The following is a 24,768-nucleotide window of genomic DNA, read 5'->3' as shown; positions in this document are numbered from 1 at the left end:
AGCTTTTGCTTTAAGATTGTAGCAACCAAGGAAGAAATACAGTGAGTTAATTTCCATCATAAGGTTAAAAACAACTCACTTGCCAGTGAGTTGTCGTAACTGATCCTGGTGCTAAGAGCCAAAAGAATTTTCTCCCCGGGAGTTCCCGTCGTGGCGCAGTGGTTAACAAATCCGACTAGGAACCATGAGGTTGCGGGTTCGGTCCCTGGCCTTGCTCAGCGGGTTAACGATCCGGCGTTGCTGTGAGCTGTGGTGTAGGTTGCAGACGCGGCTCGGATCCCGCGTTGCTATGGCTCTGGCGTAGTCCCGTGGCTACAGCTCTGATTCAACCCCTGGCCTGGGAACCTCCATATGTCTCGGGAGTGGCCCAAGAAATAGCAACAACAACAACAACAAAAAGACAAAAAAAAAAAAAAAAAAAAAAAAAGAATTTTCTCCCCAAGGACTTAATGGGGCAGACCGTGGGTTAGATAGGGAACAGCATCCTTTGTACGTGGCTAAGAGTGTCTCATAATCGTCTCATTATTGAATCACCGCTTTGCGTTTTTCAGCTGTTTAGGATAAATCCGTAGAATAGCAGGCTCCAAATGGACATAGTATTTCTCTCCCAGAACAGCTAAGGAAGACATGTATTGATGAAGTGCTACTTAAACTTGCATAAGTTACCCCTCCGTAAATCATGTGCAAATGTGATACTTTTGGCCAGACAGTAAATTGCTTGGAATTATTATCGTTCCCACAGGTAAATATTCTTAACAGAGCCAATAAAAGAAAAAGTCTATCTACAAATGATTGCAAGGTTTTCGACGCAGGTACATGTTTTTATATGGAGACACAAAAGGATATTAAAAGCCTATAAGGGGCAACATTGAATGTCTCTAGGTAATCTCAAAAGAAATACACCTGACGTTGTAATTTACGAAATTATGCCCTAAATGTGGATTTCAGCTAGCAGAGAAATGTTCCCACTGACCTGACTCTCCACTTACCATTTTCCAAGAACAGCAATATCTGTGATGGTTGAAAAAAATTTTGATGAGCTCATTAATACCCAAACAAGTCAATGAACAATATGGCTTCATATTTATCCAGAGCCGTGAGCTCAGATCTTGGCACATCATAAAGGGATTTAGTCTTTTAATTATTTGGCTTTCACATACATCCATTTCAACTTGCGAGTTTTACATCTGTATGTATTCTTTTAATCTGGAGTTTTAGAACACAATTTCATTTTTAAACTATTGGATTCATTGCCTTTTACTCCCCGACCTTCCAACTTCTCCCCCCCCCACCCTGCCCCCGAAGAGCTGATGACTCTACCTAATTCTAGATGGAGTCGTCAACTTTATTCTGCTTTCTGAGTGGGAAGCACTTACCTTCTGCCATCTGCTGCTCCTCACGGTGCAGCTTGTCTGTCCTATCTGCTGTTCCTGGAGTGGTGAGACCTTATTAAACTCATCTCTGTGTCTTGCCTGCTAGTGAGTGTATGTTTGCCTCTCCGCCCTCTGTGCAGTTGGGGCAGAGCAAGGCTCCCGAGGGGCCAGGCTGTCTGGCCTTCACTCTCAGCTCCTTGAGAACAGCTTTTCCTCCTTCTGAGTCCTGTTCCCTTGCCCTGGATGTCTGTCCCGTCTCCTTCTACTTCCTCCTAGCCTTTCCCTGCTCCCATTTTCCTTAGAGATATACTGTTTCCTTGTTGCATTTTCCATCTTTATGAGGATATTATTTTCTCCCACCCACAGCTGCGTCAAAATTTTGCAACAGAAATGTGTCGCTGTTGCTCGGTCCCAGCAATTGAGGGAGATGGTTAAGGTACACGTCCCACTGTAATATTGTGAGTCTCTCTGAAAATATGGTAAGTTTCCCTCATTTCGGAATCAGAAATGTTATCAACTCCTTCTGTGAAATCGAGAGTTGGAGGATTCGATGTTGTTCTTTGGAAACATGGATTTCTTCATCGCAAGTGTTTGGGTCTTGTATGCTGATAATAGGTACTCGAGTTAACATGAGATCACATGGCGAAAAGGTCATCATTATAAGTAGATCTGCATTTTGTACACCGTAGTGTCCGTGGCCTTACACTGAAGAATGAATTTCTGGATCCATAGCTGAAAGCCGGTTGGAATCCATTTCTATGTGGAGTGAAGCTGTGTTGGGGATGGAGTTTCCCGTAGAGTCAGTAAAATCCAAGAGAAAATTGAGGAGACTACAGAAAGGTTGGCCAGCTTTTACGTGGTTGCAAGGGACCTCAGAGGCTGGGTCTAGAATCAGGCCTTATCTCCCTGGAGGTATTGCTGATGTCACTTGAGGATAAGGTGTCTGTACAGTCAGCTCCAGGCTCGGCTGGGATGGTTTTAGCAAGCAAGTTTGAGATGCCTGCCCCCATTCTCAAGTGCTTCATTTAGCTGGGCTGATTCCTGAGTTCTTGCTGCAATCATGGAGTTAATCCCGGGGGGCCGCTTCCCCAGTGTCCCTCCTCCCTGCCGGATGTCTATTTCTGCACCTGGGATTTTGATCAGATTCCAGGATGATGAAAGCCTTGACTTAGAAAGCTGAGTTCAGCAGCAGGTGGTCCTCAGGATGAATCCCAGGGGAAAGACAGGAAGCCAGTGATGCGTTGCACTGACAGGTATGTTTCGAGGCTTGGAGTAGGGTAGTATCCTCAGATGCAACAAAGAAATGACCAAGGAAGAAGGCCAGCCGGTGTGTGAGGTGGGTTGGGCTGGGGGCAGACTGAGTTTGCAGAGAGTGAAATAGCCAAATAGAAACGCCCATACAATAGCTGGAAATAAAGGATTGACACTCCAGTTAATTCATTAGCGATGGAGCCACTGTTCTGGGCAGCAGAGGAATAAAGGAGACTAAGAGTGTGGAGCAGGTGGGCTTGTTTGTGTTCTTTCATTTGTGATCGGATGGGACCTCTTAAAAGCTCATCAGAAAGCAGCTGCCTCTCACTCAAGTTATCACAAGTTAAGGCAATATTTCTGGATCAAAAGTTTTATTATAAACAGGCAGGCTTTTCTTAAATATTAGTTTCCCAACTTAAAAGCAGATTGTGTCACTGGTCTTTTTTTTTTTTTTTAATCTTTTTTTGGGGGGAGCTGTGACCATGACATGCATGGGACCAGGGATTGAACCCAAGCCATAGCAGTAAGAGGGAGCCACAGCCATGAATGCTGAATCCTTAACTGCTAGGCCACCGGGGAGCTCCTGTTTTTTTCTTTTTTTAAATATTGAAGTAACGTCTTATTTGGTAATTTTATGCAACCAGTTAGTGGATTAAAAAGATTAATTAAAGAAAATAATTAGGAAAATTTGATGCAAAAAGAAAAACTTTTTAAAAATTATTTATTTATTTATTTATTTATTTTTGCCTTTTTATGGCCGAGTCTGCAGCATATGGAAGTTCCCAGGCTAGTGGTAGAACGAAACGGACCTGCAGCTGCTGGCCTACACCACAGCCACAGCAATGCCAGTTCTGAGCTGAGTCTGCAACCTATACCACAGTTCATGGCAACACCGGATCCTCTAACCCACTGAGCAAGGTCAGAGATCGAAACTGCCTCCTCATGGATACTATTTGGGTGCATTACTGCTGAGCTACAATAAGAACTCTGAAAAATGCTGGTTTTTAAAGTAACTTTCCCTCCAGGTGAAAGCTCTTACACACTGACACTGAGACAAGCTAGATACGAAGATTTGGGGAAAGATGGGCTTTTTCACATAAATTCAGAAATGTTGTATAAGTCTTGAGTATGATGTTGGGATATCTTTGTTCCCAAGTTCTAGGAGGAAGTTGATGTTATCTGAACACAGGCAGAGAGTGGCTGGGGTGGACCACTGAGTGGCAGCTTCTGATCATGGGGCATCACCACATATCACTGCCCCCTCCCGACCCCCCACCATATGTCATGAGGGTAGTGCCTAACTTATTTATGTGTCAATTTCACCTTCCACATGAACTAGGGATCTTGTTAGTTTTCATTTGCGATGGATCCACAAACTCAAAACTCTCAGGCCGTGAAAAGTGAAGGTGCTTGGTGGTCCCCCCAGCTCAGTGGTGATCAGGACTCTGCTTCAGAGCCACATCTAGAAGACATCCACATCAGAAATCCCAGGAGGCTTTTGAAGAGACTTTCCAGGCTCCCTCCCTGGAATGTTTTGGATTTCCTCCCTAGAGGGGGATTCTTGGCAAAGAAATTTTCAGAGCTGAAAGTCATTATTAAAGACTACTTTTGTGGGGTTCAGTTCCTTAATGATCTTCCACGAACTGGTTAAAACACACATGCACACACAACCTTAATTGGTTAAAGAGTTCTTCAAAGTGGCAATTGGGAGCTACATGGCTTTTCATCAGAGGAATTTGATGTGCTTTGCAATCAATTACAGTTAATTAAATTCCTTTCCCATTACTTGGGTTTTGGGTATGGAGTGGCAGGTAGTGTGATCCCTGTTTCGTTGGTGGAAAAGCTGAGAAATACTTTGCTCCGGGCCACACAGAAGGTGGCTGTGGGCCGGGAAGGCATCCAGGGGTCTATGGTTGTTGCTCGTTGCCTGGTTATTCTGTCCCTCTGTCCAGAAATCCAGGACCCAGGGGGCCTGCAGCCCTTGCTGTTGAACATTTTTATTTTCTCTCCTGTTTGGTTTTCTTCACTTTGGGTGAGAGACTAATTACACACGAAGCATTTCTTTACAGAAGAATTCAGTGTTTATTTTTGGAAAGCATTATCAGAGCCTGCTAGGTTTTTACTTAAAGGCCTGGAGAAGAATGTGGTGATGTAGCATTATTATTGTTAAAATAATCTTTCAAATATGAAAGATGGTCACTCATGGCAATTTTGGTGGTTTTTTTTAATGGCTGCACCTGTGGCATATGGACGTTCCTGGGCTAGGGGTTGAATCAGAGCTGCAGCCTCTGCAATACTGGATCCTTAACCCACTGAGCGAGGCCAGTGATCGAACCCATGCCCTCATGGATACTAGTTGGGTTCGTTACCACTCAGCCACAACAGGAACTCTTGATGGTAGTTTTAACTGCATGGGTTTGGAATGGGATCTGGGGATTGATAGGCTTTAATCTATTAAAGGGTATTAAAATTGCTCACCTAGGATTGAGATTCACTGTCATAAATTCTTACCAATCTGTGATCTTTATTTTATTTTCTTTTATAGAGGAAAACTATCTTGTATGAATGTGCACACTCCTGATTGCTAGCGAGGTTGATAAACTTTTTCAAATGTCAAGTAGCCATTGCATTGTGAACCTTGCCTCTTTTCCAGTGTGGTTGTCTTTTGATTCTTGATGCAAATTAATCCTTTGTGATATTATTTGCAAATAGTTTCTCTCAGTTTGTCATGTGTCAAAGTCAGATGACTGGCTCATCCACTCTTCCCTCCAAAATCCAAGATGCTACTTTTATCAAATACTGTAATTTCACCTGTAAGAGTTTGTTCCAGAATCTTTCTCTGTTACATTGATTTATTTGGATGGTCCCAGGCCATTGCCATGCTATTTTAATTACTATAGCTCTGGCGTATTTTAATATTTGATTGGCCAGAGAGTTTTCTTAAAATACTGTAAAGTACTTTTTGGATAGTTTCTATTCCAGATCATCTTGAGAATGAGTTGAGAATCAAGTTTAAAAAAACATCCTCAGAAATGCTGTTGGGATTTTGGTGGGCTTACATGAATTTGTAAATTATTTTTGGATAAATTTCAATTTTAATTAAAATTGAATTATCCTATTTAGGAACATGGTATGACCATTCATTCATTTAATCTTTTATGTACTTGGTAACATTCAGTAGCTTTCCCCCATATTTCCCACAAAGCATTTCTTGTGAGATTCACTCATACACATTTTTTTGTTGTTGTTGTTGTTATTATCTTGCCACTGCTAGCATGAGAACTTTATTCAAATTACATATTTTGGTTTAGTATTCTTAGTGTGTGGAGAATTACTCAATTTTGAATTTTTCCCTTGTTTCCAGCCACTGTACTGAGCTATTTTCATTATCATAATTATTCAGTTCATTCCTCTGAATCTTTTAGAAAGACCGTTGTATTTCCTACAAATTTTTCCTCATTGCAATAACATTCCAGTAAATCATCAATTTCTGTAAATGTTCCATGGTGATTTGAAAAGACTGTGTAGGCAATCCTTGCATTGTTCCTTACCCAATCCTGTTTTAAAAAAAATTTCATAGCCAGCCTGCCATCTAACAATCTCATTTCTTTTTTCTTCTGGAACAATGCTTCCTCCTTTTCCTTGGAGTTCTTTGGCATCTCATCTCTTGAGCCTTAGGTTTATGAGTACTGAATCCTCAGCACAAAATCGGTTTGCAAATACACAGAAGGCAAAGCAATATATTTTACTGCCTTGACTTACGTGGTTCTCGGCCACTCACTTAGGGCACTGTCTCTACCATTTCTGCTCCCAGGAGATTCAATGCCTCCGAGCCAAACTCTGCTCGGCGCCAGCCCCTCTGTCATCATTAATAAACAGTCGTTGGCAGGATTCACAGCTCTCACTCCGTGAGTGGCATGTTTGGAGGGAAAAAAATGCCAAGAATGTTGAAAGCCAGCTGGATGGCTGTGCCTCGGCTGTGTCACCTCGTTCGATCTCACCCATCGCCTCTTGACTGTGGACAGTGGGGACCGGCAGAGAGAGGCCTCTGTTCCTCATGGCCTCTGCCTGCCTCCTAGTCTCACTGCCACCTATGGGCTCCGACAGGAAGCCTGGAAGGATGGCCCTGAGGGCATGACTCCAGCAGCATCTTTTCCTGAACCAAGTTACTCAAGACCTTACCTGCACTTAAGGGATCCCCTCAAGAGCTGCTCACCCAGGTTACCCTCTTTCCTGCAAACCTGTGGTCATCTGAGTGGTCTCCACCTGTCCAGGCGTGCCCCCTCCAGCCAGCAGCCTCTGCAGCCAGGGTGACCTGTACAGATGTGTTAGCCCTCCCCCATCCCCAAACCAGCCACTCATGAATATTATCCATCAGTCTTGAAATAAAGCTGAAAGCGCTCAGCCTGGCCCCTGGGTCCCACAGGCATGGTTGTCCACTTCGCTTCTCTGCTCATCTTGGACCCCTGTGCTCCCCTCCGGTCCTTGGCCACCTGTCCCCCTTTAGGTCTCATGCTTGCCATCACTGTGCTTCACTCCACTGAGGGTTTTGCAGGTTTAGGGATCACTTCCCTCCTCCTCCTCCTGTGCTCTGTCCAGACCTCGGCCCAGGCATCCTACCCTCAGGGAAGCCTTCCCTGATAACCCCATCCCCTGGCTTAAAGCCCCATCTGTGGGTGCCCTGGTCCCAGGCCCCCTCCCTCAGGGCACTGCTCAAACTTAAAGCTTCCACTCCTTTGGATGGGCTTTAAAAGATTCCAGTCTTTCTTCTCCACTAAACTGTGAGCTCCATGAAGGCAAAGACCACATCTGTTTTTGTTTACCGGGATGTCTCCAGTGCTTGGCATTGGGCTCTGCAAAGAGTTAAGTAAATAGTAAGCAAATCTGTTGAATGAGCGAATACAAAAGCGATTTCGGGCAGCTTACTCCCTGTTTTCAATACATTCTTCATCTTAACTTAGTGTTTATTTCTTCCTTATCAACAGTGGGGAGAGGGTGGGGTGAGTATTATTCAATACAACAGATAGAATAACTACTACTACTTCTTTTTTTTTTTTTTTTTCTCTTTTTAGGGCCATACCCGTGGCATATGGAAATTCCCAGTCTAGGGGGTAATCGGAGCTGGAACTGAGGCCTATGCCACAGCCACAGCAATGCTGGATCTCAGCTGCCTCTGTAACCTATACTGTAGCTCGTGGCAACACTGGATCCTTTACCCCACTGAGCAAGGCCAGGGAATTGAACCTGTGTCCTTATGGTTACTAGTCAGATTCTTAACCTACTGAGCCACAGCAGGAACTCCAATACTTCTATATCTCAAAGACTTTAATTTAAATCCAAGAAAAACATTATTTCCAAAAAAAAATGTCCTCTATTCGTCTTTTAAGAAATTTTGAGAAAAATGAGAGAAAGAAACACTCATTTAATCTCGGCACGTTTGAAGAATGACTGCAGCTGTGAAGAAGGGCCTCCTGGTTGTGGAAAGGAACCTGAGCAATGAAGTACCCGAAGGCCAGTAGAGCCTGAGATGCTGCTGAAGAAGTGGGGGCAACTAGTAGAAAAATTGCATTAAATTCAAGACGTGGAGAAGCGTATTGGATGCATTCTTTAAGACCCTTCAAAAGCTAGCGAAATAATATTTTACTGTGTTTTTCCCAGCTTTTAAAACCTCACAAATGCAAATGCGTGATCAAATGCGAAAATAAGTATTGGCAAGTAATTACATCCTCAGGGGAGATTTAATTGAAGAGGGAGCAGATTTGCATATTTGCACTGCTTCTTGGTAAGATGTTTATGGCATCTGGTCAAAGTAGAATGAACATTTGAAAATCCTTTGACATAGCTGGTATTTAAAGGATAGCAATTGGCTAACATTCGCAGCTCTGTACGTTGACTATTTTGGCTCCCATCCGCTGGTATTCATTCTGAAAGATTTATAATCCTTTAGGGAGTGTGGTCACTGACAAGAGTAGAAGTAAATCCTGAAATGTGGAAAAACTAACTTTCCCTAATATAAAACTGTTCTTTAAAAAAAAAAAAAAATCCCTCAAGCCTATGACTATGTTTCCAGATTTTCAGAAAAATTTGATGATTTACAGAAAAAAAATTTTTTATAAGGATTGAACTTCTTAATGATAAATGTAAAATTTCCATCATTTGGTTTCAAAGTAGGCCTAGAGATAATTCAAGGCAAGTATCAAATCTTCCCCTTTCGGGTGTCTGCTGCCATTTCATGCCTTCTAAAAATGTATGTCATTGGTCTTAGTGTAAATAATAAAATAAAGCTCCAACGATGGAAATAGTCTACAAGAGAAAAATGAGCAGAACTTGAAATAGGAAGGAAAGACTGGGCTGAGGGTCGAAGTGGAAAATTGCTCCCAAAGAAACCATCATGCAAGGAGTGAGCTCAGGAAGGTTCTGCCTCACGTACCGCTGAGAATGTCAGACAGAACAGAACATTCGTCTGCAGGGAGTTGGGCCTGGATGGGGGGGCGCCTGGGGAGGGTCTCCTGGTCTGAGTGAGGCTGGTCTCACCCTGGACGTCTTCTCCAATTCCGGGTCCGGCTCGAGTCCGAAGCCACTACCTGAAGGACTCTCCACCAGGCTCCTGGATTCACGTAGGCTCTGGCTCTGTTCCTTGAGGTGCCCTGGGGGAACTGCTGCCTCCTTTCCACCGTGTAAATGCAGAAGAAGAGCCTTGTTTAATGAGTTGTTTCTCTTGTTTGCTTTGCTTTCTTTCCCCATATTTTCTTTTTTTAAAAAATTATTTTCTTTAATTAATTATGGTTAGCATTTCTGTTCTTCTCTGTGGATCACAAAATATCTGCCTTTTTCTCAGAGAGGAGCCAGAAGTGGGGACATGCGGGGATCCTCTGCCTCCCAAGAAGGGAATTTATGACACGGACAGTAATGATGATTTATCGCTTTATGTTTTAGACCCAACTGTGAGAAAATTGGTGGTATAGATGCCAAAAGCTATAAGAATGAAATATTATTATTATGAATATATATATATTTTATGGCTGCACCTGCAGCATATGGACATTCCCGAGCCAGGGGTGGAGTAGGAGCCGCAGCTGCCAGCCTACACTGCAGTCACGGCAACACCAGATCTGAGACGCGTCTGTGACCTGAGCCGCAGCTTGTGGCAACACCAGATCCTTAACCCGCTGAGCGAGGCCAGGGGTCAAACCCACATCCTCATGGAGCCTTGTGTTGGGTTCTTAACTCGCTGAGCCACAATGAGAACTCCCAAAACTTATTATTTTAAATGTAAGTAATAAAAATAGGGCTCTTGTCATTCTGAACTTAACCTTGAATGTGGAGGATAGCCCAGTTAGCCAGAGGGAGAATTGGAATGAAAAACAGAAATATCATTCATAACATGTTGAGAGACGTGGACGGAACATTCTGGAAAGGAGTAAGTAGAAAACCTAAAGTCTAAACATTTCCTTCTTCACTTTTTTATGGCCACACCTGAGCATATGGAAGTTCCCAGGCCAAGTATTGAATCCGAACCATAGCTTTGACCTGCAACAGATGCAGTAATGCCAGATCCTTAACTCAGTGTGCCATAGCAGGAACTCCTTCACTTTTTGATGCTTTTCTTTGCCTAATCCCACTTTAGTTTCTTATTTTAAAAAGAACATGTTGTGTTGAATTTACAAGAGGATTTGTGTGGCATGAAGGAGGGGCTGGACAGCTTGAATGTAATTTCCCCTTTTTTTTTTTTGTTTGTTTGTTTCTTTTTAGGGCCACACCTGAGGCATATGGAAGTTCCCAGGCTAGGGGTCAAATTGAAACTACAGCTGCCAGCCTACACCACAGCCACAGCAATGCGGGATCCGTGACCATTCCACCACATCTCATGGCAAGACTGGGTACTTAACCCACTGAGTGAGGCCAGGGATTAAACCCATATCCTCATGGATTCTAGTCAGGTTCATTACTGCTGAGCCACAGTGGGAACTCCCTAATTTCCATTTCTTATGCTAGGTCTATCTGTCTACATACACTCACATGTATATTATATGGAATATAAAGTAATGATTAAGAAATGATAATATAATTTGAAGCTATCTCCCCTTAAAATAGAGAGAGAGAGAGAGAGAGGTTTATTTGGGGCCATTGCTACCATGTTTTGAGATAGAAATCCAAAGCTGTCTTTTATGAACATCTTTTGCAAAAATAGTTTATTCTTGCCTCCATTAGAAACATTGCTTTTCTAGTTCCCATCATGGCTCAGTGGTTAACGAAACTGACTGGCATGCATGAGGACCTGGGTTCCATCCCTGGCCTCACTCAGTAGGTTAAGGATTCAGTGTTGCTGTAAGCTGTGGTGTAGGTTGCAGACACAGCTCGGATCCCATGTGGCTGTGGCTGTGGCATAGGTCAGCAGCTAGAGCGCTGATTCAACCCCTAGCCTGGGAACCTCCACATGCCTTGGGTGTGGCCCTAAAAAGACAAAAAGACCAAAAAAAAAAAAAAAGATTGCTTTTGTGTCTTATGAACTATTTTTCAAAGCATCAATGACTTTGGACATTGCTTAAGAATTCCTGAAACAAATTCTGATTTAATTTCCTGGCAGGCCTGATTCACTGATCAATCATTAAAATTTTTATTTATTGATTTACTTTTTTATGGCTACACCCAAGGCATATGGAAGTTCCTAGGCCAGGGATTGAATCTGAGCCACAGCTGTGACAATGCCAGATCCTTTAACCTACTGCTCTGGGCTGGGGATCGAACCCTCGCCTCCTCAGCAACCTGAGCTGCTGCAGTCAGATCCTTAACTCACTGTGCCACAGCAGGAACTTCAATCATTAAACAGTTTTTAAATTTGTCAGATTTTTTTTTTTTTTTGGTCTTTTTGGGCCACACCCAAAGCATATGGAAGTTCCCAGTCTAGGGGTCACATTGGAGCTGCCACCCTCTGCCTATACTACAGCCACAGCAATCCAAGATCCGAACCATGTCTGCAGCCTACACCACAGCTCACAGCAATGCCAAATCCTTAATCCACCCAGTGGAGCCAGGGATCGAACCCACATCCTCATGGATACTAGTTGGGTTCATTACCACTGAGTCACGACAGGACCTCCCTCTCAGATTTTTAAAAAGAGTAGTTTTTCACCAGTCTTTACATGTATTGGTTAGCAAAGCAGACACGGATTTGTCTATCATTGGGCCAGCGTTTCACTCAACAGTGAAACTGTCTCCTTTCTCCTTCATCCATGCATCGGGTCCATCTCCAGGTGTTGATGGAACTGCCTCCTCTTTCTCATCCCGTAGCCCCTCCTCACTTATGCTCATTCCTGGTGTGTATTGTTGCACGGCCTCCCACGTAGTTTCGCTGTCTCCAGGCTACCAGACTGTTCTTTAAGAATAATATTCAGACACGGTTTATTCTGCACAGTCCACAGTTCAAGAACTGCAGGGGCTGCTGATTGCCTCCACAATAAACTCATGCTCCCCAGACCATCTCTCAAGCCTGGTGCCCTGCTCTGTTCCTGTCCTCATGCCGCCTGAGGTTGTGGCTCTTTAAAGCAGACAGACCGCCTGCTGCTTATAACCCACACAGAGAACTTAAAAAATGGAACATGCCATGTAGAGGGCCTCGTACTTCCCAGTTCACAGATGCATCACTGCTCAGAAAACGTTTATGGGAGTGTGATTGTATCTAACCTTTCTGTGGCCTCATGTCCTTGTAGGGAGGAAATCAGACGGCCACAGTGATTGCACTGTGTTCAATGAAGGACTTCAACTTGGCACAAGAGACCTGCCAGTTGGCGATCAGGGATGTTGGAGGCCTTGAAGTTTTAATAAATTTACTTGAGACGGATGAAGTCAAATGTCAGGTGAGTGGCTCCATCACAAGGATGAGGAGCCTTGCTCGTCCCCGTCACCTGCTTCTTCTTAGTGTTGCCTGTCTGCCCTTCTTGCTGCTTGTTTCCCATCCTTGTCATTACTGATAACTTGCTGCTTCCACTAGCAAGTGCCCTTATCAACTGTCTGCTTTTCTTCCTTCTCTTTTGGTTCCTTTCCTTTAGCATGTGCTTCTTATTTTTAATTTTAATTTTAATTAATGTATTTATTTGCTTTATACGGCCACACCCACAGCATATAGCAGTTTAACCCCAGGCTAGGGGTTAAATCGGAGCTGCAGCTGCCAGCCTTCACCACAGCCACAGCAATGCCAGATCTGAGCCACATCTGCAACCTACACCACAACTCAAGGCAACACCAGATCCTTAACCCACTGAGCGAGGCCAGGGATCGAACCTGTATCCTCACGGATACTAGTCTGGTTCATAACCTGCTGAACCACAACGGGAACTCCAGCACATGCATCTTATTCTTAAATGATGAATATTTGTCTACCTAATTGAAGGAAAATGCAGAGGATATGTATAACACCTGTCCAGAAACTATTCCCTTAAAAATCTTAATTGGGGAAGGGTTTTAGGTGGACTTGGAATTTTTAAAAAATATAGCAGTGGTTATGCATCAAGCAGCCATTCATCTTGGACTTTTTCTTCCCGTTTAGATTGGTTCATTAAAAATCCTGAAGGAAATCAGTCATAATCCTCAAATCAGACGTAATATTGTTGACCTTGGGGGCTTACCAATTATGGTTAATATACTTGATTCTCCGCATAAGAGTCTGAAATGTTTGGCAGCTGAGACGATAGCAAATGTTGCCAAGTTCAGAAGAGCCCGGCAGGCCGTGCGACGCCACGGGGGGATCACCAAACTGGTGAGTAAGTTCCCCTGACGGTGCCCCAGCCGCCACCGGCATGCCAGCTCCCTGCTGTCCTTCTGGACTCCTCTTGGACACTAAATAACCCCCGGGCGTGTTCTGGGAAACTTCTTTTTGTATAACATGTCCTTGAAAATTAGTTTTGTATATTTACATTGGCAAGTGGCCAACAAACATGTTTGACCTCATTTTTCAAAGAAATATAGAATTTTAAAAATTAGCCGGGGGGCGGGGTGGGGGGGCACCCACGTGTGCAGGCAGCATTGGGAAGAGGGTGGTGCGATCCTGACTGGTAGAATGCTGTCTGGTAGCCCATGTACACTGATGTAGTGGCCTCACTGGGACGAAATGTCCGCATAGAGACCGAACTGCAGGCATTTACTCATCTCATTGTCACTTCCAAGAGTGACAGCTGACAACAGCAGGTTTTATAGTGTGAGATGAGTAAAATAATGTCCATAAGAAGCATCCATTGTCAGCTCTAGGTGTTGTGTCTTGGAATTTTATAGAGTAACAAAGAATAAATGTATGTTCAATATCAAAATCATAACAGGATGAAAAACTGATACCTATAATCCCCGCCCCCTTTTTTTCCTTTTTTGGCCACCCCATGGCCTATGGAGCTCCTGGGCAGGGGGTCAGATCTGAGCCACAGTCACGACCTAAGCTGTAGCTGCAGCAATGCTGGATCCTTAATGCTGGGTGGTGGATTGAACCTGTATCCTAGCCCTCCCAAGAGCCTGTCAATCCTGTTGTGCCACAGTGGGAACTCATATAATCCCAATTTGTAAAGACCATACCCAGCAAGTATAGAAAAATCACTTGAAATACACAAAATTGTTCACAAGGGGTTTTCTCTGAAGTGATTACCAAATTTCCTTCCTATTTTTCTACATTTGCCAGTTTGTTGTATATTTACTTTTATAATCAGAAAAGTGATTACCATGGAGAAAGAGACGTTAGCATTTGCTCAATACCCCTGCCATGACAGAAAGGATCTTTTTTTTTTTTTTTCTTTTTTCTCCTTAAGGCTGCACCTGAAACATATGGAAGTTCCTGGGCTAGGGTTAGAATTGGAGCTGCAGTAGCCAGCCTACACCACAGCCACAGAAAAACTGGATCCAAGCTATGTGTGACCTATGCTGCAACTTGCAGCAATGCCAGATCCTTAACCCACTGAGCGAGGCCGGGGATTGAGCCAGCATCCTCCTGGACACTATGTCAGGGTCTTAACCTGCTCGGCCACAGTGGGAACTCCGAGGAAGGATCTTTATCATGTACAATATGGAAGTGCATCTTCGCCCTCGTTAGATCTCGTGTTTCTCCCACAGCTTCTGTCTTACTGGATTGTCACCACTCCTGTGCTTTAAGTTCCCTAAAGTAAGAGGCATGTCTCATTCGCCTTGGCATCATCCTCAGCACCTTAGCCCAGCACCTCACACATATAAAGGGTTAATCAATATCTATTGAATTAACATGGATTTAACATGACTACATACACAGTGAAACATGTTCAGACATGCCCTGAAATCCTGTTTTTGCTTTATTCACTTGTAATCTGCGGAGAGTGATACCTTATAATTATTTGCCTCAAAACCAAGGTGGACTCACGGCTGGAGAGATGAACAGATAGTTATGTGATTAAAGCAGACATAGGAGATTGGTAATTAGAGAACCTAGGTACTGGATGTTTGGATGTTGCTATACAATTCTCTCAGCCTTTGTGTATATTTGAAAATTTCCATAGTAAAGCGTTTGGGCAAAGGTCACTATTAAGATGGTTATCATTAGTCTGCTTAAATCATGAAATCGTATTTTGCTGATGTGAAACTGAAACTGCTTTCATTAACTTGTAAGAGTGAACAGTGTGATCTAACACTCAGGTAGGTCTTTAAGGACATCTTATGCTTCACGTTTGGGGGCCTGGAATTTGGGCAGTTACAGTCATACCGTCAAAATAATGACATGCATTTTATTTTATTTTGATTTTGTATCCAGCAATTTTACTTAATTTTAGCTCTTTTTTTTTAATTACTCCATGAATTTATCATTGTAGTTGTACAATGATCATCACTATCCAATTTCACAGGATTTCCATCCCACAACCCAAGCACATCCCACCACCCCCCAAACTGTCTCCTCCAGAGACCATAAGTTTTTCAAAGTCTGTGAGTCAGAATCTGTTCTGCAAAGAAGTTCAGTCTGTCCTTTTTTCAGATTCCACATGTCGGTGAAAGCATTTGATGTTGGTGTCTCATTGTATGGCTGACTTCACTTAGCATGGTAATTTCTAGGTCCATCCATGTTGCTAAAAATGCTGGTATTTTGTTCCTTTTAATGGCTGAGTAATATTCCATTATGTATATGTACCACATCTTCTTGATCCACTCCTCTGCCGATGGACATTTAGGTTGTTTCCATGTCTTGGCTATTGAAATGCATTTTAATCTAATTTTAAAGTATTGCTAAATTCGAAAACAGGAAAGGCCAATGATGGATAGACTGATAGTAAACTTGGAATTGCTGGGTTGGAATTGGTGGGTCCGTCTGGGAAGGACCAGGATTGGGAATCCATTTTTGGTTTGCTGGGCATGGGAGAGCGAATGACACATGCAGACAAGAGTCACCCCAACTAAAACTGAAAATGAGGGAGACCGTCTAGGACAGAGGTCAAGCTGGGGCAGGGAGCCGAGGTCAGGATCAGAGCAGATAGGGGCACTGGCACAGTGGGTTTGGGCACAAATGGGGCTCAGGCTCTGCAGAGGCAACTATGAGCAGGTGGGGGTGCATCTGGGCAGGAAAGATGCAAGATCCACTGCTGGGGGTCCTGGGCCAGTTCCCACAATGCCCTGCATGGACAGGGTGCTTGATCCTCTCACCAAAAACCAGTTCAAATACTCCCGGAAATGTGGGTCAATAGAACGAGGTGGTGGGAAACCCACACGTAAATAAACATTCAAGTCCCTCATCATGGTGATGTCACAGACTCATGGTCGTTCGGAGTGTGAGGGCGGGGATGGGTGTAGGCAAAAATAAACTCCTAACAGTGGGTATATTAGGTGTTCTGTGTCAGTACTGGAAACGCTGCAGGGACTAAGGAGGGAAGTGATCCATTCACTCCACTTGGAGGAGGAGGATCAAGAAACAATTGAATCTAACAAAACACTAACTCGAAGATACATAGACTAGTGGTTACTAGTGCTAAGGGGTGCAAGGTAGAGGTAGGGGATGAAGAGGCACAAAGTACTATGTATGAAATCAATAAGCAACAAGAGCCTATTGAACAGCACAGGGAATATGGCTAATATTTTAAAATTTACTGGAGTATAATCTACAGAAATAGCGAATCACTATGTGGTACAGCTGGAACAAATATTGTAAATCAACTATACGTCAATGAAAAATTTAATAATTTAACTTAGGAGTTCTCATTTTGGCTCAGCCGATTAAGAACTCAACATAGTATCCGTGAAGATGCAAATTCGATCCCTGCTGTCGCTCAGTGGGTTAAGGATCTGGCATTGCTCAAGCTGCAGTATAGGCTGTGGAAGCAGCTCAGATCCCACACTGCTGTGGCTGTGGTGTTGGCCAGCAAGTGCAGCTCCAATTCGACCCCTAGCCTGGGAACTTCCATATGCGGCAGGTGTGGCCCAAAGAAGAATGGAATGGAATGGAATGGAATGGAATGGAATGGAATAGAATAGAATAGAATAGAATGGAATAGAATAGAATAGAATAGAATAGAATAGAATAGATTTTATTGGAGTATAATTGACTTTGAAAGTTGTGTTAGTTTCAGGTGTACAGCAGAATAAATTTGTTATACATTATACATAGATACATTCCTTTTCAGGTTCATTTTCTGTATAGGTTATCACATACTATTGAGTAGATTACCCTGTGCTATACAGTAGGTCTCTGTAACCCATCCATTTTATTTTATTTTGAAATTTATTATTATTATTATTATTATTTTTAGGGCCACACCTGTGGCATACAGAGGTTCTCAGGTGAGGGATTGAATCGGAACTTTAGCTGCAGCCCTTCACCACAGCCACAGCAACACTGGATCTGAGCCACATCTGCAACCTATGCTACAGCTTGAGGCAATGCCAGATCCTTAGCCACTGAGTGAGGCCAGGGATCGAACCTGCATCCTCGTGGATACTAGTTTAGTTTGTTCCCGGTGAGCCACAGGGAAACTCCAAGGATTCTGATTTTTGATGGAGGTGATCGTGGTAGCAGTTCTGTAGCTGCTGTGGGATGGGTTAAGTTTCATTTTAAAGATTCCCACGGACGTTGCATTTATTTTCTTTATTCTCCTAGGTCGCTCTACTTGACTGTGGGCAGAATTTGCCGGAACCGGCTTACTTGAGCCTGTACGAGACCCGAGACGTGGAGGTGGCCCGCTGTGGGGCGCTGGCTCTGTGGAGCTGCAGCAAGAGCTATGCGAATAAAGAAGCCATCCGCAAAGCCGGGGGCATTCCTCTGTTGGCTCGGTTACTGAAGACGTCTCACCAAGATATGCTCATTCCGGTGGTGGGGACATTGCAAGAATGTGCCTCAGAGGTACCCAGGCCAGCTCTGCTTCCCTTGACTTTCTTTTCTTTTCTTTTTAATAATGATTTTTATTTTTTCCATTATAGCTGCTTTACAGTGTTCTGTCAATTTTCTCCTATACAGCAAGGTGACCCAGTCTCACATACATATATACATTCTTTTTTCTCGCATTATCATGCTCCATCACAAGTGACTAGATATAGTTCCAAGTGCTATACAGCAGGATCTCATTGCTTATCCATTGCAAAGGCAGTAGTTTGCCTCTATGAACCCCAGATTCCCAGTCCATCCCACCCCCTCCCCTTCCCCTAACCTTAATTATTTTTCCACTAAAGAAAGTCAAGGGCATTATATTACTCAGCCAAAAAAAAGAACAAAATAATCCCCCTGACTTTCTTTAGTGGAAAAATAATTAAGGTTATCAAGACTGCTGAGGATTTTCTTTTTTCCCAAGAAGTCACCACTCTATTAGAAAGAGGAGACGACCCTAACAGAAAATTGCTTTCATTAATACCTTGGTGATACAGTTGAGAGAATGAATATATTTTTGAAAATGAGCATTTTTGAAAAATTCTCTTATTGTTATATCTGTATGTCAGGGGTGAACGCTGGTGTGCACTGAGAAAATTTGTTCAGTGCCGTCATGAATAAATGCGAATAGTTATATTTATGCATTCTGCACACATAACTATGGAAGGTTTTTTTTCCCCTAGGAAAACTACCGAGCTGCAATCAAAGCGGAAAGGATCATTGAAAATCTGGTGAAGAACCTCAATAGTGAAAACGAGCAGCTGCAGGAGCATTGCGCCATGGCCATCTACCAGGTACGTGGGGTCCCGGGCTGCTGGCTGTCTTCACGAGGGGTAAGGTGGTGCTTTGTGAGGTCCCATTCTCTGGGGAGGGGGCTCAGGCATCTACATTTGTAACAGGAACCCCTTGGGATTTCCTGCTCACACAGATCTGAGAACCTGTGTCTATGGTAATGACCATGCCTGTAAATGTCAGAGAGGAACCTGCTTCAACATGTCAGATTATTTATAATTCTGTAAGATATTTACATGTCTCTGTCTGCTGAAATGATGAATGTAGTATGAAATAGCCAAACAGTATGCGGTGCCTTTATAGTGCTTTTCATATACCCTGTTCAAACACAACAGTCTTGGGAAATGTATCTGCTACCACAAGATGAATGAATGTGTGTTGTGTATGTGTGTGTATGTGTATTCCTGATTTTTTTTTTTTTCTGTTTTTTTCAGGGCCGCACCTGCAGCATATGGAAGTTCCCCAGCCAGGGGTTGAATCTGAGCTGCAGCTGAGGCCTACGTTACAGCCACAGCAACGCCAGATCCTTAACCCACTGAGTGAGGTCCGGGATCAAACCTGCAGCCTCACAGAGACAACATCAGGTCCTTAACTTGCTGAACCACAATGGGAACTCCTATTCCTGTTTTATCTTTTATGAATTTGCTTATTTTATTTTATTTTTTGTCTGTTTGGGTCTGCACTCACGGCATATGGAAATTCCCAGGCTGGGAGTCCAATCAGAGCTGTAGCTGCCAGCCACAGCACCGTCAGGTCCAAGCCTCGGCTGCACCTACACCACAGCTCACAGCAATGCTGGATCCTTAAGCCCCTGAGTGAGGCCTGGGATTGAACCTGCATCCTCATGGATGCTAGTCAGATTCATTTCTGCTGAGCCATGACAGAAACTCCTGAATTTGCTTATTTTAATCTTCATTAACTTTTTGTGGATTACAGGTTTCATTGGATTCCAAAAAAAAAAAAAAAAACAGGTTAGCATAGTTAAGGAAAAGACAAACAAATTTGTATAAGGCTGGCTACTGGCGGCACTGGTCTCTGCCTAATCAGAGTTGTTGTTCTAGGAGAATGCATTTTAAAATATGCAAGGTAGAGTTCCCGTCATGACTCTGTGGTCATGAGCCCAACTAGTAACCATGAGGATGTGGGTTTGATCTCTGGCCTTGCTCAGTGGATTAAGGATCTGGCATTGCTGTGGCTGTGGTGTAGGCTGGCAGCTGCAGCTCCAATTTGACCCCTAGCCTGGGAATTTCCATATGCTGTGGGTAGGGCCCTAAAAAGCCTAAATACATAAATAGAATAGTTTTTAAAAATAGATAAAATGTGCAAGGTGAGAGAATGCTCTGGAAAGACGGGCTCAGAGAAGGGTTCGTGTCGGTGGAGGGTTGTGTTGTTTTCTGGGACTGCTTGTAACTGTATACCTGGGGGCTTAAACAACAGAAATTTATTTCCTCACTGTCTGGAAGCTGAACATCTGAGCTCAGCTGTTGAGGACTCAATCCTTGGCTTGTAGGCATTGACTTCATGTCCCTTGTCCTTCTCCCTCTGTCTTCTGTGGTGCTTCTTCTGTGTCCTGATATCCTCTTCTTAGAAGGACACCAGTCATACTGAATTCACACCCCCTCAATGACCTTATTTAACCTTAATTTCCCCTGTCATACTCTGAGGTACAGGGTGAGGATGTCAGCGTCTGAGTTAGAGGGGACACTACTCACTCATAACAAGGATATATGGTCTTTTTAATTTTAAACTCTTTGTAAGTCTGCTTCTTTTTTGTTATATTCACTTGTTGTATTTTTTAGATTCTACATATAAGCAATACCCTAAGTATTTATCATTCTCTGACTTATTTCATTAGCTTAATGCTCTCCAAGTCTACCCATGTTGCTGCAAATGGTAAAATGTCCTTTTTTATGGCTGAGTAGTATTCCAGTGTGTGTGTGTGTGTGTGTGTGTGTGTGTGTGTGTGTGTGTGTGTGTGTGTGTGTGTTTATGTACCACAGCTTCTTTATCCATTCGTCTGTTGATGGACACTTAGGTTGTTTCCATGTCTTGGCTATTGTAAGTAATGCTGCTATGAACATTGGGGTGCATGTATTCTTTTTTTCTTTTTAGGGCCACACCAGCTGCATATGGAGGTTCCCGGGCTAGGGGTCGAATCAGAGCTACAGCTGCCATCCTATGCCACAGCCACAGCAACATTAGATCAGTGCCATGTATGCAACTTTCTCCACAGCTCATGGCAATGCTGGATCCTTAACCCAGTGAGGGAGGCCAGGGATTGAACCTGCAACTTCATGGTTCCTAGTCAGATTTGTTTCCACAGCACCACTATGGGAACTCCTCATGTATCTTTTCGAATTACTGTTTTTGGTTTTGTTTTTGTTTTTTTTTTTTTTTCGATGTACATGCAATTGTGGAATTTCTGGTCATATGGTTGTTCTATTTTTAGTTTCTTGAGAAATCTCTGTACTGTTTTCTGTAGTGGCTGCACCAATTTACATTCCCACCAACAGTGTAGGAGGGTTCCTTTTAAGGAACTATAGTCTTGACTTATATATATATCCCTCATATGAGTGAGCATTAAGGGTGGGTTAAAAATAGTGATCAATTTTTAAACGTTACAATTGAACTAGAACTAAAGTCATTAATAGAAGGTAAACGTGGCAGGTGCCTTGTGGTGCATTGCAATAAGGATTTCTCATGGGGCTTCATGGGTGACACATGATATGCATCACATGAGCTTCGAGGGCAACTCTATGCTTAAAATAAAAGTAAATCTGTGCTGAATTGATCACCTTTTGGCTCTATAAACTGGGAGGGGTCATCAATTGGGAATATCTGTACATGTTTATTTCAAAGGATAACAACATAAACATATGGATAAATGTGCTTGAATAAAATGTTGGTTGCTGTTGATATAACCCACTGGTCTGGGCATAGAAGCTCTTCTGGGGAAATTCCTCACCTCTTAGACCTGACTGAATCCTTGACTCTGGCTAACATCCCTGAAGATTTCTTCCAGCATACATGTGGTACCCTAGGTTTCTTACTGACCTCTGCCTCCATCTTGGTAGAAGCCAGGCTACCCCAGAACTGGCTGGGAAGGATTGCCATGTGTGTAGAAACTGCAAGGCATCGCCAAAACCACATAAAGGACTGAAGATGCTGTCAGCTAGAAAAGATTTTTTTTTTTTTGTCTTTTTTTGTTATTTCTTTGGGCTGCTCCCTCGGCATATGGAGGTTCCCAGGCTAGGGGTCGAATCGGAGCTGTAGCCACCGGCCTACACCAGAGCCACAGCAACGCTGGATCCGAGCCGCGTCTGCAACCTACACCACAGCTCACAACCTACACCACAGCTCACAGCAACGCCGGATCGTTAACCCACTGAGCAAGGGCAGGGACCGAACCCGCAACCTCATGGTTCCTAGTCGAATTCACTAACCACTGCGCCACGACGGGAACTCTGAGAAAAGATTTATATTTTACTTGTAGTCTCCTTCGGAACATGATACTCTTTGAAAAGGTTTCATGGCTACTAGAAGGACAGCCCCTTCAACAGTCCCTGAAGGCACGAGGTACCTCGATCCATGACAGCATCTGCTTTGCTTCTTGTGTAGTGTGCAGAAGATGAGGAGACCCGTGACCTGGTTAGGCTGCATGGAGGACTCAAACCCCTGGCCTCCCTCCTCAACAACACTGACAATAAAGAACGCTTGGCCGCTGTCACAGGGGCGATATGGAAATGTTCCATCAGCAAAGAGAATGTCATCAAGTAAGAGAAGGGTTTCAGTGTTCTCTATTAAAACATGGCCATCAAAACACATTCTTTTGTTTTATTTTGTTTTATTTTATTTTATTTTGTTTTATTTTATTTTATTTTATTTTTTTACTCTACTCTATTCTACTCTACTTTAAGTTTATTTTGCTTTTTAGGGCCATGTGTGCAGCATATGGAAATTCCCAGGGTAGGGGTTGAATCGGAACTGCAGCTGCCAACCTATACCACAGCCATAGCAATGCAGGGTCCGAGCCATGTCTATGACCTACACCATGGCTCGTGGCAACACCAGACCCTTAACCCACTGAGCAAGGTCAGGCATCAAACCTGCATCCTCATGGATACTAGTTGGGTTCGTTACCACTGAGCCACAGTGGGAACTCCCATTTTTCCGTTTTAATGCTGTTTTAATAAAGCCTTGATTCAGTGCTACTACTGTAGTTTTCATAGAGGTACAGTCTGGACCAAGTTGGCAGAATTAAGAGCTTCTTAGAAATAAAGGACCCCTACTTCCCATCCCCGCAGCTGGCACTTGCTTTTGTGCCTCAGTGGGAGAAAGGGGCTTACTGACGTAATCTCCCTAGGCCCATGGGCTGTTTTGCACCCATTTAAGTGAGAAATACCCTTGATGTTTCCTGCAGAGACCTATCAAGGTGACAAAATGAATTCCCCACAGAATCTTTAGAGATGGAAGTGGTTCCATTCATCCCTCCCTTCCTTCCTCCCCTCCTTCCCTCCTTTCCACAGCTGCACCCGCAGCATATGGAAGTTTCTGGGCTACGGGTGGAACTGGAGCTGCAACTGAGGCCTACGCCACAGCCACGGCAACACCGGAGCTGAGCCACCTCTGCAACCTACGCCGAAGGTTGTGGCAACACCAGATCCTTAAGCCACTGAGCGAGGCCAGGGATTGAACCCAGATCCTCATGGACACTATCTCGGGTTCTTAACCCACCGAGCTTCAATGGGAGCTCCTCCATTCTTTTTCTAAAGATAACCAAGATGAGTTGTCTACATGTCAACTTACCAGTTAGTCTTAACGACTAGTCATTTTCAAATATAATTTCATTGAATTTGAAAGTGTTTGTCAACTCTACAACCATTTGATTGATCTTCATCTTTGAATTTATCTTTTCACATATTTTTAGAGTTTGCACACTCTGGGATGGATGTCCTGGGGCAGCTCTTCCCTGTGTCAGGGTGAGGACTGTCTTTACCAAGACACCTATTTACACGTTCTATGTAACACACATACACACACACACACACACACACACACGCAAAATGTTTATTTTGCTTTGCTGATGTGAAATTGTCCCTATATCATGGGAGAACCCTTATCATAGTGGGGTTATGGATGCTCCGATTCAGAAGACGTTGTAGTTGTCTTAGAGGCTGTGTAATAACATAGTACTTAAGGGCAAGACAGTTGTGTGTGTGAATGTTGGCTTCGCTATTTACCAAGCTTCAGATTAGCATTTGGCAGATGGGCATTCTAATAGGATCTCCATCACAGGGTTGTTGTAAGGATGGGATGGGTGTAGAGTTGGCATTTAGTAAATTTCAGCTGGTAATGTTATGATTAATGTTATTGTCAGCAGACTTTATACCCGAGATAATACCGTGTACCCCTTTTCCTTCCTTCCTACCCTCTTTCGCTTGTGGTGAACTTAGATTTCGGGAGTACAAAGCCATCGAAACTTTGGTGGGACTTCTAACTGACCAGCCGGAAGAAGTGCTTGTGAACGTCGTTGGTGCGCTGGGAGAATGCTGTCAAGAGCACGAGAACAGGGTCATTGTCCGGAGGTGCGGGGGCATTCAGCCTCTTGTGAACCTCCTCGTTGGAATAAACCAAGCTCTACTTGTCAATGTCACGAAAGCTGTCGGCGCTTGTGCAGTAGAGCCTGAGAGTATGATGTAAGTGGCCCTAGAGGCTGATAGTTTTTTGTGTTTTGTTTTGGTTTGGTTTGTTTTAGTGCTGCATTTGTGGCACATGGAAGTTCCCAGGCTAGAGGTCAAATCAGAGCTACAGCTGCTGGCCTATGCCACAGCCACAGCAACATGGGATCCAAGCTGCTTCTGCGACCTACACCACAGCTCACGGCAACACCAGATCCTTAACCCACTGAGTGAGCCCAGGGATCGAATCTGCATCCTCAGGGATGCTAGTCAGGTTCATTTCTGCTGAGCCACAAGGGGAACTCCTAGAGGCTGAAAGATTTTT

General features: G+C 43.6%; 1 protein-coding gene across 13 annotated transcripts in view; it reads left to right on the top strand.

Annotated features, from left to right (window-relative positions):
- Nucleotides 1-24,768, top strand: part of ARMC4 (armadillo repeat containing 4) — a 186,674-nt gene that overhangs the window by 46,535 nt on the left and 115,371 nt on the right. For all 13 annotated transcript variants that reach the window (XM_021064726.1, XM_021064716.1, XM_021064712.1 and 10 more), the window contains 6 exons: nt 12,335-12,481; nt 13,171-13,380; nt 17,710-17,952; nt 18,657-18,767; nt 22,384-22,538; nt 24,219-24,461. In XM_021064726.1, the coding sequence (XP_020920385.1) occupies nt 12,335-12,481; nt 13,171-13,380; nt 17,710-17,952; nt 18,657-18,767; nt 22,384-22,538; nt 24,219-24,461 (1,109 nt within the window). The remainder of the gene's footprint in view (nt 1-12,334; nt 12,482-13,170; nt 13,381-17,709; nt 17,953-18,656; nt 18,768-22,383; nt 22,539-24,218; nt 24,462-24,768) is intronic.

The sequence above is a fragment of the Sus scrofa genome, chromosome 10 (genome assembly GCF_000003025.6).
Source record: "Sus scrofa isolate TJ Tabasco breed Duroc chromosome 10, Sscrofa11.1, whole genome shotgun sequence".
NCBI classification, from domain to species: domain Eukaryota; kingdom Metazoa; phylum Chordata; class Mammalia; order Artiodactyla; family Suidae; genus Sus; species Sus scrofa.
Note: the sequence above shows the minus strand (reverse complement) of the source record. Positions and strands in the feature narration are given on the sequence as shown.